At 31.9% G+C, this 16,962-nt stretch overlaps 1 protein-coding gene across 1 annotated transcript; it reads left to right on the top strand.

The window, feature by feature from the left end:
* The first annotated feature begins 1,367 nt into the window (after nucleotides 1-1,367).
* Nucleotides 1,368-9,870, top strand: LOC129802955 (uncharacterized). The gene is made up of 4 exons (XM_055849211.1): nucleotides 1,368-1,691; nucleotides 1,770-2,474; nucleotides 8,216-8,884; nucleotides 9,220-9,870. The coding sequence occupies exons 2-4, from the start codon at nucleotides 1,866-1,868 to the stop codon at nucleotides 9,361-9,363; spliced, it is 1,422 nt and encodes a 473-aa protein (XP_055705186.1). The 5' UTR covers nucleotides 1,368-1,691; nucleotides 1,770-1,865; the 3' UTR covers nucleotides 9,364-9,870.
* Nucleotides 9,871-16,962: the final 7,092 nt, after the last annotated feature.

Genomic DNA, 16,962 nt, shown 5'->3' with positions numbered 1-16,962 from the left:
TCGTTCATAGAAACAAAAAATATACCAAATCAGATTCTATTGACTTTTCGAAGGTTAGATTTAAGACGTTTCAGAAGTTTTGTTTATTGGTTTCATTATTATTGCTGATTTTCGGTCAGCGAAAACTGTCTCGTCGTTAAAGGGTTACGAATTTTCATTGAGGAAATTCTGTTTCTTGACTAATTTTCATGGTTTTGAAAACATTCCTAAATGAATTATGAATACCTTTCATTGGAGAAAATAGCGTTTTAAACTTGAGAATAATGTCCCAATTGGAATGTTCTTAGATCAAAGAGGCTAAAGATTTTTTTTATTTGAAAAATCAGCATTTATTTTATTATAACCTTATTTTAATTTAATGATTTTATGTGGTTCTAGCAGACAACCCTTTTTTATTAGTTTTCAAAGGGTTTCGTTTATGTTAACTTTTTCGTTTTAAGGAAGAGGAATAAATACATAGCTTAAATTTTCCTTTTATATTTCTTTGGGAAGATTTCTTCAAAAACTAAAAAATGAAATTTTTATAATCTACAAAAATTCTGTAGAATTCTTCAGTGATGCACAGGAGGGATTACTACCAATAATTAAAACAAAAAATAAGAGAAAACTTCTAGTAAAACTTGGTTGAATCCCACTACGAACTACATCTCTAGAAAACATTCCTCCTTCGCACTTTTGGAAAATGTGCCACTAATAAAATCATTAAACACTATCCCAATGAACTTTAATAAACACTTTAAATGCTTTTCCAACAGCCAAACAATAAATTTTTACGAAAAATAATCTCAAGCCGCAAGGAGACTCGAGAAATGAAACAAAATGTCAATATTGAAATAAATTAGTTCCTGTGTGTAGGCATTTTCTTCAATAATTCTCTTCAATAATTGAAGTTTTTTGTCAATAGTATTATTAATGGGCCACTTATCCATATTTTCCCTAGTGTATAGACAGCTTTATATGTTTTAAATTTTAATTTGAACGATATCTTGATAAATTTGGCGGATTTCGTTAGATAAAAGCTTATTCGACACACCAAGAGAAGTTTTTCTTGAAGTAAATGCTGGGAAATTTATCAAAAAATTAATGAAAAATCTTTACGAATTACAGAAAACTTTTCTCTTTAAATAAAATCCAAAACTTTATACTACTTCTGACCCTATTTTTAATTTGGTAATTCCCTTTTACTTCTTGAAAACTATTTTGCAAACTTATTTCAGTTAGACTTTCATAAAACACTTGTCTTTTTTTCCGTGTTCACAGTTTACTTTTTTATGATTTTATATTTTTCAAAGTACTATAAGCTTTTTAATTAAAAATAAATTAACTTTTTTCTAACATCTAAAACATAAAAATAAGGCTAGCGAGTTTAAAATTTTCTTCCTATATGCAAAAGCTCTTTGAATATTCTAAAAGGTCAAAGTTTGAATGCATCTGTACACCCCCGTTCAACTACTAAAACCGAAAACCCGTGTGTGTATTATTTTAGAACGCCTACATCTCAATATTCCGGATTTAGAATATCCCATGCCTCAATTTTTAATTATTCATACTTGATTCTACATGAATTTTAATAAAATGCAGGTCCTTCTGACTTTTTTTTCTGGTTCAACAATAAAAAAATTCTTTATATATAGAACCCCTTATCGCCCATGGTGCTCTGGAAATACGACTTGTTATGTATACGGAATAAGGTGGGAGGCAATTTTTATTGATCCAGTCTTGCGCTGCACGTCATCGTTGTTGAAACCCTTCTCACTATCCATTTTCAGTTCCACTGGCTCTCCTTAAACATTGTACAGTCACTGTGAGCCCCTGAAAAAATTTTATCAAAATAGAAATATAGTGTTAAAATCTTTTAAGTAGCAATGGAAGTTCCTAAAGTGCACCATTCAAAGACTAAATCACGACGGTCTAGGCATAAAAGTCCAACACCTGAGCACTATCAAAATGGTGAAGCCTCCGCCAGAGAAAAATCTGAGGCAAATGGGGAGACAGGTGAGGGTGAGGTGAAAAGGCCAGATGAGACTGGTAGCAGGAAGGCAGAGAGTGAGACAGGTGAGGAGTCAACCAATAGGACATCCGACCATATCCAGAAGGGCATTTTGGGGTACATTGATCGACAGATAGTGACACAACAGAGAAAAAATCAATCACTCAGCGATCCCCAGGGTAGTCCTGCTCAGCGGAGTGTCCGCAGCAGGAGTAGCATGGAGAGGAGTCCGAGGATGAAGAGAAGCAAGTCTGAGTCGAGGAGACGAAAAGAACGGAAGCTCATTGCAGCCGGAGAAATGGAAGTTAGACAAGCCAATGAGACTCTTATGAAGTACCTCAAACAGTGCTCAGATGTCAATGATGCCTCCCTTTCGGGGGATTTAGAGATTGATAAAAATGCTGATGTACATAGGCATGTACTGAGGAAATCCAGATCGCAAAAAATGACTGGACCAAGCTTCCGATCTGTGCCAGGACTTCCGGTAATTAAATATTTAATTTCTCTGACAAATTACACTCGACGCAAATTTATTGAGGGTGAAATATGATTTGGTGAACCAAAGTGAAAGTGATGGAAGACGTTTTTAATTGAAGTACATTTTTTTATTTCTTTTTGTTCAGAAACTGCTAATCGCAAGTTATGGGTAAATTTGTGCATTTTAGAAATGTGTTGTAATTATTTAAAAATTAAAACATTCCCAGTGAATTACATTGCGGAGCAAACATTTGTGGTCAGTAAAAATCAACAGATTGGTCAGAAAAAAATTGATTTTTGGCCAGGAAAAAATTAAATAGTGAACAGTAATTCTTTTAAAATAAATCAGAAATTTCAAAATAATTCATACGTCCTTAATTTTGCCGTAGCTAATAATTTTCGTGATTTTACTGACCAAATTTCAGTTTTTACTGATTTTTATTTATCAAAATACCGCTAAATCAGCTCCTCCCTCTAGCAACATTCTTTGCTGATCCTGTAAATGCCTTATTGGGAAATGTCTAAATAAGAAATCAGTAAAATCCAATTTCAGTCCCTTTCACAAGAGAAAATTGAGTATGTGTGCATAAATGTTTGAAAAGACCGATTTTCACAAATAGGAAAAAGTTTAACCCTTTAAGGACGATTGGAACACCGGTGTCCCATAAAGAAAATAATTTTTCCTGACTACCTAAAGTTATTTTTTTCTTATGCCTGTACATAATTGTAAAGTAGAAGGTTGAAGGAATCTAGAATATTTTTTGCAAGTCTCTAGCTATTTGCTATGTAGTAAATATTTATGCTCAAAAATGGCGAATTTTTAAATTATCAAATTCATAATTGATTTTATTTATTTTTTCCAATTTTTTTTTTAACCAAAACCCTTTTGGCAATAGATACTACAATACTCATGCGTATGTTTTTTTCATTAAAGGGAAAATTATTATTCATTGGTATTGTCAGAAAAATTACTTAAATTTTTGGGCTATTTTTGTCCCTATCGTCCATAGAAGCACAAAATCCACCGAATCAGACTCTGTTGCACTTTCCAAGGTTAGATGTAAGATTTATCAATGATTATGTTTCTCAGTTTAATTTTTATTGTTGATTTCCAGTCCGTAAAAAGTGTTTCGTCGTTAAAGGGTTAAAAGCAGTTTTGGATAGGTCTACTTAATCTTCGCTGATATCCTTTTCTTTTTAATGTAAATAATGATAATACAAATTGAGTTTGAAAATATATAAGACACAAAGAAAACTGCTGTAGCAAAACAGTGAGCATACTTAGAAAAAAGTTTGTAGAAATACAGTTCAAGTTTTGTAATTTTCATATAATTCCAATCAAAAGTTTGTTAAAAGATTTGTATTACAGAAAAAAATATTTCATAAAATTGTTAGTAAAATGTTTGTGAATTCCTACTGGAAACTTTCGAAATGCTCGTATAGCATATAACCAACTAATAAGTTCGTAAAGTTTGTATTTTTCCACTAACGTTATTCGTACATTTTGGTTTGTCTGACAAAACTTTACGAACAAATGACAAATTTTTACGAGCATCTTTCTGTGTATTTACGAACATTTACGAAGAAATGTTTCTACAAAATGTACAAATTTCAGCAATCGTATAAGCCACAAATAAGTTCATAAAAGTTTGTACCTTTTTAATAAACTTTGTTCGTAACATGATCACTTGACGAGCATATTTTGTTTTTTTTTTTGACAAACATTTGATACAGTTACACACCTTGGAGGAAAAGTAATTGGTATTGGTAATAAATTAATTTAATTGTAAAGAGTTGTATCTGTAGGGGAGACTGGGGAAAAAAGTCACAAATCGAAAAATTCAAAATTCAATATCTTCCAAGGTAAAAAAGATAGCGTCCCAATTTTTTTCTATAGATAGCCTCCATAGACCTTCTTCAATGTCGTAAGTTTCTTTGAATTCGAACAAGGAATTTAGAAAATAAAAAATATCGAAATTTTTTGTCCTATTTTTGAAATATTTTCCTTGCAGAAGATATCAATTTTTACCTACTTATTTTTCAAAATTGATGCACTGGTGAATATTTTCTAAATAATTTGGATTTTTTGAATACGAATCCGCTATCTATTTTAGAATTTCACAAAAGTTCTTTTCTCCAGAAATCCTTTTAATAAAAATGGCCACTTGGGGTAAAAAGTAACAAAAGGTATAGAGCAAAAAGTAACAAAAAAGCGAAGCAATTTTTGATGTCTCACGGCGAAAAGAAACGTCATTATCATGTGTCGCCGCTTGTTGTTTGCATTGGTCAAACGATTTGCACTCTTTTGTGTGTGTGTTTTTTTTTACAATAGCTTGAAAAGCGCTTTTCTCATTTTCTCACTTTTCTCGCAGAGAAAACGGTGTTTTACAAAGTTGTAGATGAATAAATTTGCTATGAAAATATGTCCTCTAGGTTTTTTTTTCAAATTTACGGAAGCCTGTAATGAAGCGAATCAAAATATGATAATACCCAATGTCTGGTACTATTTTCCCCAATATTTTTGAGAATAGTCACAAAAATACCTTTTAGAAATTGGCTCGATAAACGTATTTCCTTACAAAATAGAGGAAAATTACTTTCAGAAAGTTGTAGAGCGGTGAATTTCCTATAAAATAAAATAAATAAATAATATTAATAATAAAAAAATAAAATATCCGTTTTGCGACTTTTTGCCCCAGTCTCCCCTACTGAATTAATTTAATTGTAAAGAGTTGTAATGAAATATTTTTTAGTTTTTTTTATTTATTTATTTGTTTATAATCTTTTATAAATAAAAAGATACTGGATTTATTAGAATCGATATTATTTTTCAATTAATGTGCAAAAGTGAAAAGTGGACAGGAAAAGGAGGATCAACTTGAAGTATAATAGTCATATTTCTTTAATTTTTAATTTTTTGTTTATTATATTAAATTAATATCGATTCGAATGCAAAATAAAAAAATTAAAAAAGTGTTACATTATATTTACAGCCTCATCCCTTTTTAGCTTAAGAACCCTCTGTTTAGTAAATGACTAATTCACAAAACATTGATTCCAATGTTTTGTAGCTGATGAAATTTAGTTTGTAACAAATGGTCAATTACATTCGGCTGTTAAACTACAAACCACCCTCCAAATTTTGTTAATTTACTGCTAAGTTTACAAATCTTCTGACAAACCTTAGCTTACTGTGTTATCACACTTGCACATTATAATATTTTAATATAATTCACATTAATTGTCGCTGGTGAGAGTCTAAATGTGTAATTTGTGTGTTTGAATCATTTTATATTCAAAATTTGATCTATTTGTTGATAAAAAGGTAGACTTGACCTGTAAAATTTGATATAAATTGATTTATAGCATTAATGCGAAAAATTAATGCGATTTTCTCTTTAATTTTTTAATGCGAAAAATATTTATGCTTTAGGTAAATTTAAACTTATTTTTGCAGGCCAAGTCCACTTCTTTATCAATAAATAGAAAAAAAAACCCAAATATTAAGTGACTCAAACACACAAATAACATATTTGGACGCTCACAAGCGACAATTAATGTGAATCACATTAAAATTAGGTGAGATTCTTAACAATCTCACCTACTATAATCCTAACAAAATTTCATGTCGTCCGATCGACCTCAAACTTGGCCAAAATGTGTTTCAGCACTTCCTGATCACGAATATATATGTGGCTATTTTACGTTCCCGGCCGGCCGGCCGCTCTTTGGAGCTTAATACCTTGTAAACTAAAAAAGATATCGACTTGCGGTTTTCGGCAAAGGTTATATATCGGGTGAAAATTGCAACTTAGTGCATTGACCTACCACCCCCCACCCCTCCTTCCGCCATTTTGAAGACCCCCCTTTTTTTGTTTTCTCAATAGCTCCGGCCCTATGGCATCGAGCGGGCTCAAATTTTAGTATGTTATAGCTGGGCCTTAGAGCTTTCCATCAATACCAAACTTAAGGTCCCCCGACCCCCCTGACCCGAGCTATAAGGGTCCAAAAAAATTTTCTTAAAATGGCCATAACTCCGGTTCTAATCGTCAGAATTTAAAAAGTGAGGGCTTCTTGGAAAGCACTCGTGAAATGCCACTTCCCCTTCTAACATCGCAAGTTCATAAAACCACCGCTAGGGGCGCTATTATTAAAAAGAAAATTTTTAAATCTTATAAGTTAAATAACTCAAAAATTCCATTGTGCATCGGGCTGAAATTTTAGTATGTTGTAGCCGTTGATTATACCTATCAAACAAAAAAAACCTTAAGTCGATCTAAAACCCCTGACCCGAGCTATAAGGGGTCAAAGTTCGAACATTGACCGGCCTCTATCTCCGGTTCTAACTAACATAGCGACCTAAATTTTACCTTTTTGGTTTCGTCTCGATGAGCACTTTCAGATGGAAGTTCAAAAAGTCACCACAGGTGGCGCTGTGATAGCGTCAAAATTCATCGAAATTCAAAGTCACTTTTCTCAAAAACGGCATTGTGCAAGTTAATGAAATTTTAGTATGTTGTAGTCCAGTCTAGGACGTTTCCAAAATGGTGCGTATGCGCGCTGTGGTTTCAATAGAACCGGAGATATGAGGGGTCAAAGTTCACGAAATTCAAAAAATCATATCTCCGGTTCTATGTGACCGATTTTGATGAATGAGGGCTTAAACGAAAGATCTCACCAAATGCTACAACTTTCTAGAATATTTGAACTTCGTGGGACCAACACCAGGGGCGCCACAGTCGAAAAACCAATTTCAATATCACATAACCTCAATTATCTCGACTGTCGCTGAACCGATTTTGATGATTACTTCAACATAATTGTAGAGCACATTTGTCTCTACATTTCGTCCATACATCATTTTCCGCTCAGACTACGCTATCACTCAGATTTTTTCGTTTAAGTGTGAAAAAATTGATTTTTCCCATAATAACGCTTTGAAATCACTCAGATGCCAATTTGACTGCCTCTACTCCACCAAGACACTTAAAATAGGGTTTTAAATGGAAAGTCCCACAAAAGACAACAATTCTTTGATATAGTTGAAGTTCAACAAATGACTATTTGGGGCACTCAGGATGAAAAAACGAGTTAAGAAACAAAAAACCTCGCTTATCTTGGCTTCTGAGTAATCGATGAGTTCAAGTTCTACGGCAAAATTATAGAGAACATTCTGGTCTACATTTCACCCATATATCACTTTTGTGCCAGTTCATCCAAATCCTTGATATTTTGGTTTAAATACAAAATTTGTATAATTTCACGAATTTGATTCAAGATAACTGAATGGCAACTCACAATTTCAGCTCCAAATCGAATTTGCATGCACTCCGAGTTAGCTCACGTTAAGAATCTCACCTACATAAGCCGGTTAGGATTATCTGTCCCTTTTAATGTGCAAGTGTGATAACGCCGTGAAACTACAACTCTACAAACATTTGTACCTCCAAAATTTGTTAATTTACTTGCCAAGTTTACAAATCTTCCTGACAAACCTTAGCTTAGGGAATATACTCAAAAACAGAATAAATTTTTATATTCAAATGGTTCACTATCATTTCCGTTCATTCAACTTTGATAAATCGTCGGTTGCGTCTACCTCTGTCGTATCTGCATTTGGTGCAAGCTACAATACAGACGTACCTTCGTGCGTGAAATGCTGACACAAAAGTCTAACTATCGCATGAATGAATAACTATCACTGTGAACTATCACATCAATGTTATCGATAATAATATTATTTATTAGGGTAACTGTCCTGCCCGATACCATCATACTCTGAACGATATAACAGCTGTTCTGGACGACCTAGGCAACGATGTCATTCGCCAGAGGAATACCAGTGACATTTACAATCCCTTCACTCCCGTCGTCTCACCCACAGATGGTCCTCCCACCAGAATCGACAAAATGTTCATCCAGACTGCGAGTGGCTACCGTTCTGTAGACACAAATTTCTACAAGACTTCCCTGGATGGTGATCCAGAAGCTAATAACTGGACATCCGTGACCAACAGCCTGTATCTAGCATGTGCTCTGCAGCACTTCTGGCATCTCCTCAGCAATATCTGCCATGGCCTCTTGGGTGGCCTGGCGATGGGCCATCTCATCTTCGTCTTCAGCACTGCACCAAATGACTGGAGCAAGGACACGCTAGCTCACTATGAGACATTTGCAGAGGTCTTCTTCAGCATCTTCTACTTCTTGGCAATACTCTGCATTGTGTCGGTATTTGATCGAATGGATCTTGCCCAAATCAGTCTCTCCAATGCATCCAAGACCATCTCTTTTCGCTGGATGGTTGTCATACTTCCCATCTATCTCGTTACGGTCATCTTGAGCCTCTCTGCAGACTCTTTCAGTGACAAAGTCTACTTCATCAACTACAATCTCACGATGATTGAAGTCAATAATGCAGTAAGTAACGAACTTTTCTTTGAAAATTTAAAGAAAAAACCAAGAAAAAAACTAGCGCCATTTTGATTTCTGTTTTTTTTACACAAAAATGCTGATATCTCTGGTTCTAAATAACAGTTTTGGTTGAGAATTGTGTAAAATGAAAGGTCTTGGAAACTTTACAAATCAATACTAAAGTTTTTTTTTAACTTTGTTGTCGAAATAGTCATTGAAATTCTCTTAAGACCAATTGAAATCCCTAAAGAGCTTTGATCAAAATTTAATTTCACAATTTATTTCATCAATGTCATCAAATAAAACGAATTCCCATGCCCTATTTTGGAACTTTATTTCAGGAGAACAAAGTCATCAGCATCTGGAATACGCTTTCAGTGGCTAGAAGTGTTGGTGCAATAGTCGGATGGATCTTAGTTGCTTTATCTCCGGTTGATTTGCTCTACAATCGCTTAGCTGAAATGGAAAAATATTTAATAAATTAAGTGCTATACAAACGTTTTTTTTTTCAATAGGTAACCCAAAGAAATAGATGTGAAGTCAGCAAAAATAACTACGCATGTTATTTTATAGAAAAGCACAGAATTTAATTTAAGCGTGACAATATAGGATGATATCCACAGGAAAACATATTAATCTCTGAACCTAAAATGAATTTATTAGGATTTAATTTTCAGAAAATATATAAAATAGTTTTTGAAAAATATACATAAAGAGTATTGCAATCTAATGAAAATTGTAAACACTTTCACATAAATTTTTATTCAGTTGAGAAATTCACAAAAGATAATTCCAAAACCCATCTCAAGGTTTTCTTTACAAAAAAAAGTAACATTTTTTTTTCAAAAGTGTGAAAATTTAGGCGAAAATGAATGCTGGAAAACTAATGTACAGTAGAAAAACAAAATACAAACAATGCTTAAAGCTATGTAACAAATGCTAATATATGCACATGTATATCTTGTAAATATATACTACTTCTGAATCATTAAGTTCCTTGTTTTATTTCTCGAGCCGATGAACATTGAAAAGAATAACCAAGGGATAGATATGGTCGTAAGTGATGAACAACTATATAGAAATCTTAATAGCGTTATCACACTTATACATTAAAATTTTAATGTGATTCACATTAATTGTCGCTTATGAGCGTCCAAATATGTTATTTGTGTCTTTGAGTCACTTAATATTTGGGGTTTTTCTATTTATTGATAAAGAAATGGATTTGGCCTGCAAAAATAAGTTTAAATTTACCTAAAGCATAAATATTTTTCACATTAAAAAATTAAAGAGAAAATCGCATTAATTTTTCGCATTAATGCTATAAATCAATTTATATCAAATTTTGGGGGCCAAGTCTACCTTTTTATCAACAAATAGATCAAATTTTGAATATAAAATGATTCAACCACACAAATTACACATTTGGACTCTCACCAGCGAAAATTAATGTGAATCATATTAAAATTTTAATGTGCAAGTGTGATAACACAGTTAGAAAATGTAAATGTGAAATTATCAAAATAAAACCATAATTTTTCAATTGTCTGTCAGAGACAGATAGCTAGGCCTTTAAAAAATCAATGATTCTAATATAGGCAGTTAAAAAATAAAACTAAAACAATATCACTTAAAAAAAAGTTAAGGGGTTACATGGGTCTATCAGGTCAAAAAATCATTTTGTTTTATTTTTGTTTTTAGTTTATAGTATTAACATTTGAAAAATATTTTCTGAAAATTTCAGGTCAATCGGAGTAAAACTCTCGAAGGTAGAGCAGTTTTAGTGTTATGCATTCCGCCCACGCGCGCATATTGTTGTAAAACTTTAAACGCGTTTTTTTCTCAAAACACCGCTTTACAATGCGGTAGTCAAGATTACTCAAAGTCTACTGAACCGATCTTTCTGAAAATTTGCATACCTGTTTTAAGAAGTATTATCTACTGTTTGAACAAAGGATTTGCACTTCCTTTAATCAAAACCATTTTTACAATACAAAATGTGTTGAAAAATAGGGTAAAGGGTAAAATTGATACTTTTTTACAAAAACTTTTGCTAAAAATCCAAATTTTGTTTTCTTCAAAAATCCTTCGTTCATCCAGGAGTCCAGCTAATCCTCTAACAGAGTATATTTGTTTTTTTTTTGATGTCAGATGAACCTACGGGAAGAAATCCTGCCTACCGCAAGGTCTGTTTTTTGAGGAATGGTTCCGAAAATCAGCTACTTACCAACGGTTGAATTTTCAAAATTTTTAATTTTTTTTTTTGTAATTTTGTTCTAGAGTTACTCTTTTATATCCCAAAAGTTGGAATTTCTAAAATATTTTCGACACAATATATAATTATCAGAAAAAGGCCTCTTTTTTTACCTGAGAGACCCAAGTAACCCCTTAAATTTTAAACTCAGAAACTTAATTACGAAAATTTAATATTCATTATTAATTTTATAAGTTTCTATATTCTTTGTCCGATGCTTCTATTGGTTTTATTGAATACCTATGCTAAATCCAAGATTTATTAAAAAAAAGAGAATAAATAAAGAAAGTTATATTGAAGGTTCCAGTTATATTTTCATATCCTAATTTCCCTAGTTTTCACCTCAACGGTAAACTATTTATAAATATTTAAAAAAAAAAATAATGTGGCTTGAAAAAAAATTGAAAATTTATTAAAATATTTCATATTTAATACAAATTTTATACTAAGAATATCACTTTACACTGAGAAAAAAAGAGGCGGCGATTAACTTTTTTTCCTCATGACTTTAACACTTTTTAGATGTAAAAATATATCTACATTTTTTAATGTTAATTTTACACTTTTTTAAGGGTAAAATTAACATGAAAAAGGGTAATTTTAACCCCTAATACACCTAAAAAGCATAATATTTACACCGATTTCGGATCAATACTGCAGGGTAAAATAAACATTTCCGGAATGTTATTTTAACTTTTTAGGATTTCTCTCAGTGTTCTTATTTACTATCCTAAGCTTTCTTTACTTTTTTATTCTAAATATTGGAATCATCATCATCAAATTCCTCAGACGAGTAGATTCTTTTAACACTTTTAGTTTTGAACTCATTGGCGGATTCCTGTTTGATTTTACGACAACTGCATAGTAACTGTTTTTCCTTGTTTATCTATAGATGAGCTTTTCTGAGGAACTTGTGAGAATTATAGAGGATACTGCTCGAGAAATTTTTGAGTAAATAAGGTAGATAATTTTTAACGAGATTGAACAAAGGTCGAATATCCTCAGGAAAAAATTATTGATTCCCAAGGCATTGATGGTTTAATTGTCTTTTTTCGAAAATCAACATCCCGAGTGTATGATCTTGGAAACTTTTATAAAAATATCTTCCCAGACTACACTGCTAGCTAATGAGATAGAAAAGTTTTGATTATATAGCGCTGATAGAAAATACAAAGAGGAAAACTGAGACGTCAAAATATACGATTGTTATTAATTTTTAAAAAAATGTTCATTGAATTTAAGCAATAGAACTAAGGATATCCATTCTTTTAGTCAAGATACATCTCTTTGTTGCCTACGATTGAGTAGTGGTTAAATCCCTTTTATTTCAATAATTAATGAAAAAATCGCCTCGTCCCATACTACCCCTGTCCCAAATCTCCCCGGTCTCCCCTACATAAAATAATTCCCATTTCCGTGTAAACAGACGGAATTCCCACGGGAATTCCCATGAGATTTTCCATTCCGGATGGGAATTCCGGATGGAAATTCCCATATTGAACTGTCAAATTTTTACCATCCGCTCTATGCGCCTCTGGTGGACTTCAAGCGCAACACAAAAATGCTCCGAAGATTTGAATTTCAAATTTTGGTTTTTCCGAATATAAATAACGGAATGTGTATTTAGAAGATATTTTACGTACTTTATTTTATTAAAGTGGCTTTATTATACCACAAGGATATTAGTAATATTATCTATTAATACATTTCATGGAAAATCTTTTAAAATTTCTCGAGAAATGATTAGAAATGTTGTTATAGCGTAAATATCTTGTCAAAAACCACCAATTACCGTGCAAACAGACGGAATTCCCACGGGAATTCCCACGGGAATTCCCACGAGCAAATGGTAAATTTGCTATACAAGCGCCCTCTGCAAAAGTGCACGAAACTGCCCGAATATCTTGAAATATTTTGAATTTCAAATGGAAATTTTCCGTTGGAGGGTGAAATATTCAATTTTCTAAAATGGAAAAAAGCTATCTCGCTCGAGATAGCTTTTTGCTTCCGGAGAATTCCGAAAATTTAATTTGGAGTGTTTTTAAGCAAATAATATATGAAAAAACATGTAAAATCTCCTGTAGTAATCAAAACATTGATTTTAAAAGCAAATTTGAAATCGAATAATAATACTACTTACCGTGTAAACAGACGGAATTCCCACGGGAATTCCCATGAGATTTTCCATTCCGGATGGGAATTCCGGATGGAAATTCCCATATTGAACTGTCAAATTTTTACCATCCGCTCTATGCGCCTCTGGTGGACTTCAAGCGCAACACAAAAATGCTCCGAAGATTTGAATTTCAAATTTTGTTTTTTCCGAATATAAATAACGGAATGTGTATTTAGAAGATATTTTACGTACTTTATTTTATTAAAGTGGCTTTATTATACCACAAGGATATTAGTAATATTATCTATTAATACATTTCATGGAAAATCTTTTAAAATTTCTCGAGAAATGATTAGAAATGTTGTTATAGCGTAAATATCTTGTCAAAAACCCCCAATTACCGTGCAAACAGACGGAATTCCCACGGGAATTCCCACGGGAATTCCCACGAGCAAATGGTAAATTTGCTATACAAGCGCCCTCTGCAAAAGTGCACGAAACTGCCCGAATATCTTGAAATATTTTGAATTTCAAATGGAAATTTTCCGTTGGAGGGTGAAATATTCAATTTTCTAAAATGGAAAAAAGCTATCTCGCTCGAGATAGCTTTTTTCCATTTTAGAAAATTGAATATTTCACACTCCAACGGAAAATTTCCATTTGAAATTCAAAATATTTCAAGACATTCGGGCAGTTTCGTGCACTTTTGCAGAGGGCGCTTGTATAGCAAATTTACCATTTGCTCGTGGGAATTCCCGTGGAAATTCCGTCTGTTTACACGGTTTTATAATAATTTTGAAAGGATTTGTGTTTCTGGATTAAATTAAATATTCATCAATAACATTTCAGAAGAGGTTTAAATGATTGGAAAGGCAGATTCAAAATTTATCTTTTTCAATAAATCCCATTATTAAAAAATGTAAAGAATATAATAATGTAGATAAGGAAATACAAAGAATAGTAAGAACTATCGAAGTTCACTGATGAAAATTATAGCCAGAAACCATATAAACTGCCTTTTCGGATATAAAATATTACTTCAATATTTTTTATTGTTTACTTTTTTTTGGAAATAAAATTTTAAAATATTTTACAGTCTTCTTGTTTTTTTAAAACAATTTGTATTCAATTATTATACAATTAACTAATTTTTGTAAACATCTCTGTTCCGAATGAATTGACTGCTTGGTCACCCAGGGATATTTTATACATTTTCTTCCAACACTTTATAAAATTTTAAATTATCCGCACTACAATTAAACGAAAATTAATCAATAGGTCCTATCAGCAAAGATATCCAAAGCCTGTCGTTGATTTATCCACTTTAATTGGGGGTTTTTGACAAGATATTTACGCTATAACAACGTTTCTAATCATTTCTCGAGAAATTTTAAAAGATTTTCTATGAAATGTATTAATAGATAATATTACTAATATCCTTGTGGTATAATAAAGCCACTTTAATAAAATAAAGTACGTAAAATATCTTCTAAATACACATTCCGTTATTTATATTCGAAAAAACACAATTTGAAATTCAAATCTTCGGAGCATTTTTGTGTTGCGCTTGAAGCCCACCAGAGGCGCATAGAGCGGATGGTAAAAATTTGACAGTTCAATATGGGAATTTCCATATTCATTCCATATACACGGTTAACCGTGTAAACAGACGGAATTCCCACGGGAATTCCCATGTGATTTTCCATTCCGGATGGGAATTCCGGATGGAAATTCCCATATTGAACTGTCAAATTTTTACCATCCGCTCTATGCGCCTCTGGTGGACTTCAAGCGCAACACAAAAATGCTCCGAAGATTTGAATTTCAAATTGTGTTTTTTCCGAATATAAATAACGGAATATATATCTGGAAGATATTTTAGGTACTTTATTTTATTAAAATGGCTCTATTATATTACGTGTTGTCTTTTATACTCAATTATTAATATGACAAAGTCTTTAGAATAATTGAAACAGCTTTTGGGATACTCTCAAATAGATTTAGGATAATTCGGGGGGAAATCGTAGTACAACCAGAGTTTACTACTACTATTGTACAGGCTGTAATTCCTCTCCACAAATTTATAAGAAAGACCAGCCATAGTAAAGATCTAATTTTTGAAAATGTTCTTAACGTTGATGTTCTAGAAGGAAATAATAGACATATCCCCGGCAGACCAAGCAGCGAAGCAAATTTAAGCAGAGATGAATATAAAGATTATTTGTATAATAATTGAATGGACATTGTTCGAAAGAAGATGTCTGTAAAAAATTTTAAAACTCTATTTTCAATAAATTGAACGATAAAAAGAATATTCTTCTTTTATTTCAAAGTAATATTTTATAGCCGAAAATTTAATTTCTAAGGTTTCCGGCTATAAATGCTATTAATGAACTTCGACAGCTCTTACTATTCTTTAAATTCCTTTTCTAAATTACTATATTCTTTACATTTTTTAATAATGGAATCTAGTGAAAAAGATTTTGAATCTGCCTTTCCACTTATTAAAACCACTTCTGAAATATTATTGATGAATATTTAATTCACTCCAGAAACACTAATATTTTCAAAATTATTATATTATTATTAATCGGTTTTAAATTTGCATTCAAAAAAATTTTTTGATCACTATAGTAGATTTTACAAGTTTTTTCATATATTACTTGCTCAAAAACACCCCAAATAAAATTTTCGGAATTTTCCGGAAGCAAAAAGCTATCTCGAGGGAGATAGCTTTTTGCCATTTTAGAAAATTGAATATTTCACCCTCCAACGGAAAATTTCCATTTGAAATTCAAAATATTTCAAGACATTCGGGCAGTTTCGTGCACTTTTGCAGAGGGCGCTTGTATAGTAAATTTACCATTTGCTCGTGGGAATTCCCGTGGAAATTCCGTCTGTTTACACGGTTTAAAGTGGAAAAATCAACGACAGGCTTTGGATATCTTTGCTGATAGGACCTATTGATTAATTTTCGTTTAATTGTAGTGCTGATAATTTAAAATTTTATAAAGTGTTAGAAGAAAATGTATAAAGTGTCCCTGGGTGACCAAGCAGTCAATTCATTCGGAACAGAGATGTTTACAAAAATTAGTTAATTGTATAATAATTGAATACAAATTGTTTTAAAAAACAAGAAGACTGTAAAATATTTTAAAATTTTATTTCCAAAAAAAAGTAAACAATAAAAAATATTGAAGTAATATTTTATATCCGAAAAGGCAGTTTATATGGTTTCTGGCTATAATTTTCATCAGTGAACTTCCATAGTTCTTACTATTCTTTGTATTTCCTTATCTACATTATTATATTCTTTACATTTTTTAATAATGGGATTTATTGAAAAAGATAAATTTTGAATCTGCCTTTCCAATCATTTAAACCTCTTCTGAAATGTTATTGATGAATATTTAATTTAATCCAGAAACACAAATCCTTTCAAAATTATTATAAGTAGTATTATTATTCGATTTCAAATTTGCTTTTAAAATCAATGTTTTGATCACTACAGGAGATTTTACATGTTTTTTCATATATTATTTGCTTAAAAACACTCCAAATTAAATTTTCGGAATTCTCCGGAAGCAAAAAGCTATCTCGAGCGAGATAGCTTTTTTCCATTTTAGAAAATTGAATATTTCACCCTCCAACGGAAAATTTCCATTTGAAATTCAAAATATTTCAAGATATTCGGGCAGTTTCGTGCACTTTTGC

This window comes from Phlebotomus papatasi, chromosome 2 (assembly GCF_024763615.1).
Source record: "Phlebotomus papatasi isolate M1 chromosome 2, Ppap_2.1, whole genome shotgun sequence".
NCBI classification, from domain to species: domain Eukaryota; kingdom Metazoa; phylum Arthropoda; class Insecta; order Diptera; family Psychodidae; genus Phlebotomus; species Phlebotomus papatasi.
This window is presented reverse-complemented; position numbering and strand designations above follow the sequence as displayed.

Excerpts from the sequence above, each read along its gene's own strand:
- LOC129802955 (XM_055849211.1), top strand. The coding sequence starts at position 1,866 with ATGGAAGTTCCTAAAGTGCACCATTCAAAGACTAAATCACGACGGTCT. Across the intron at positions 2,475-8,215 it reads GATCTGTGCCAGGACTTCCG|GGTAACTGTCCTGCCCGATA; the intron begins GTAATTAAATAT and ends ATTATTTATTAG. Across the intron at positions 8,885-9,219 it reads TGATTGAAGTCAATAATGCA|GAGAACAAAGTCATCAGCAT; the intron begins GTAAGTAACGAA and ends ACTTTATTTCAG.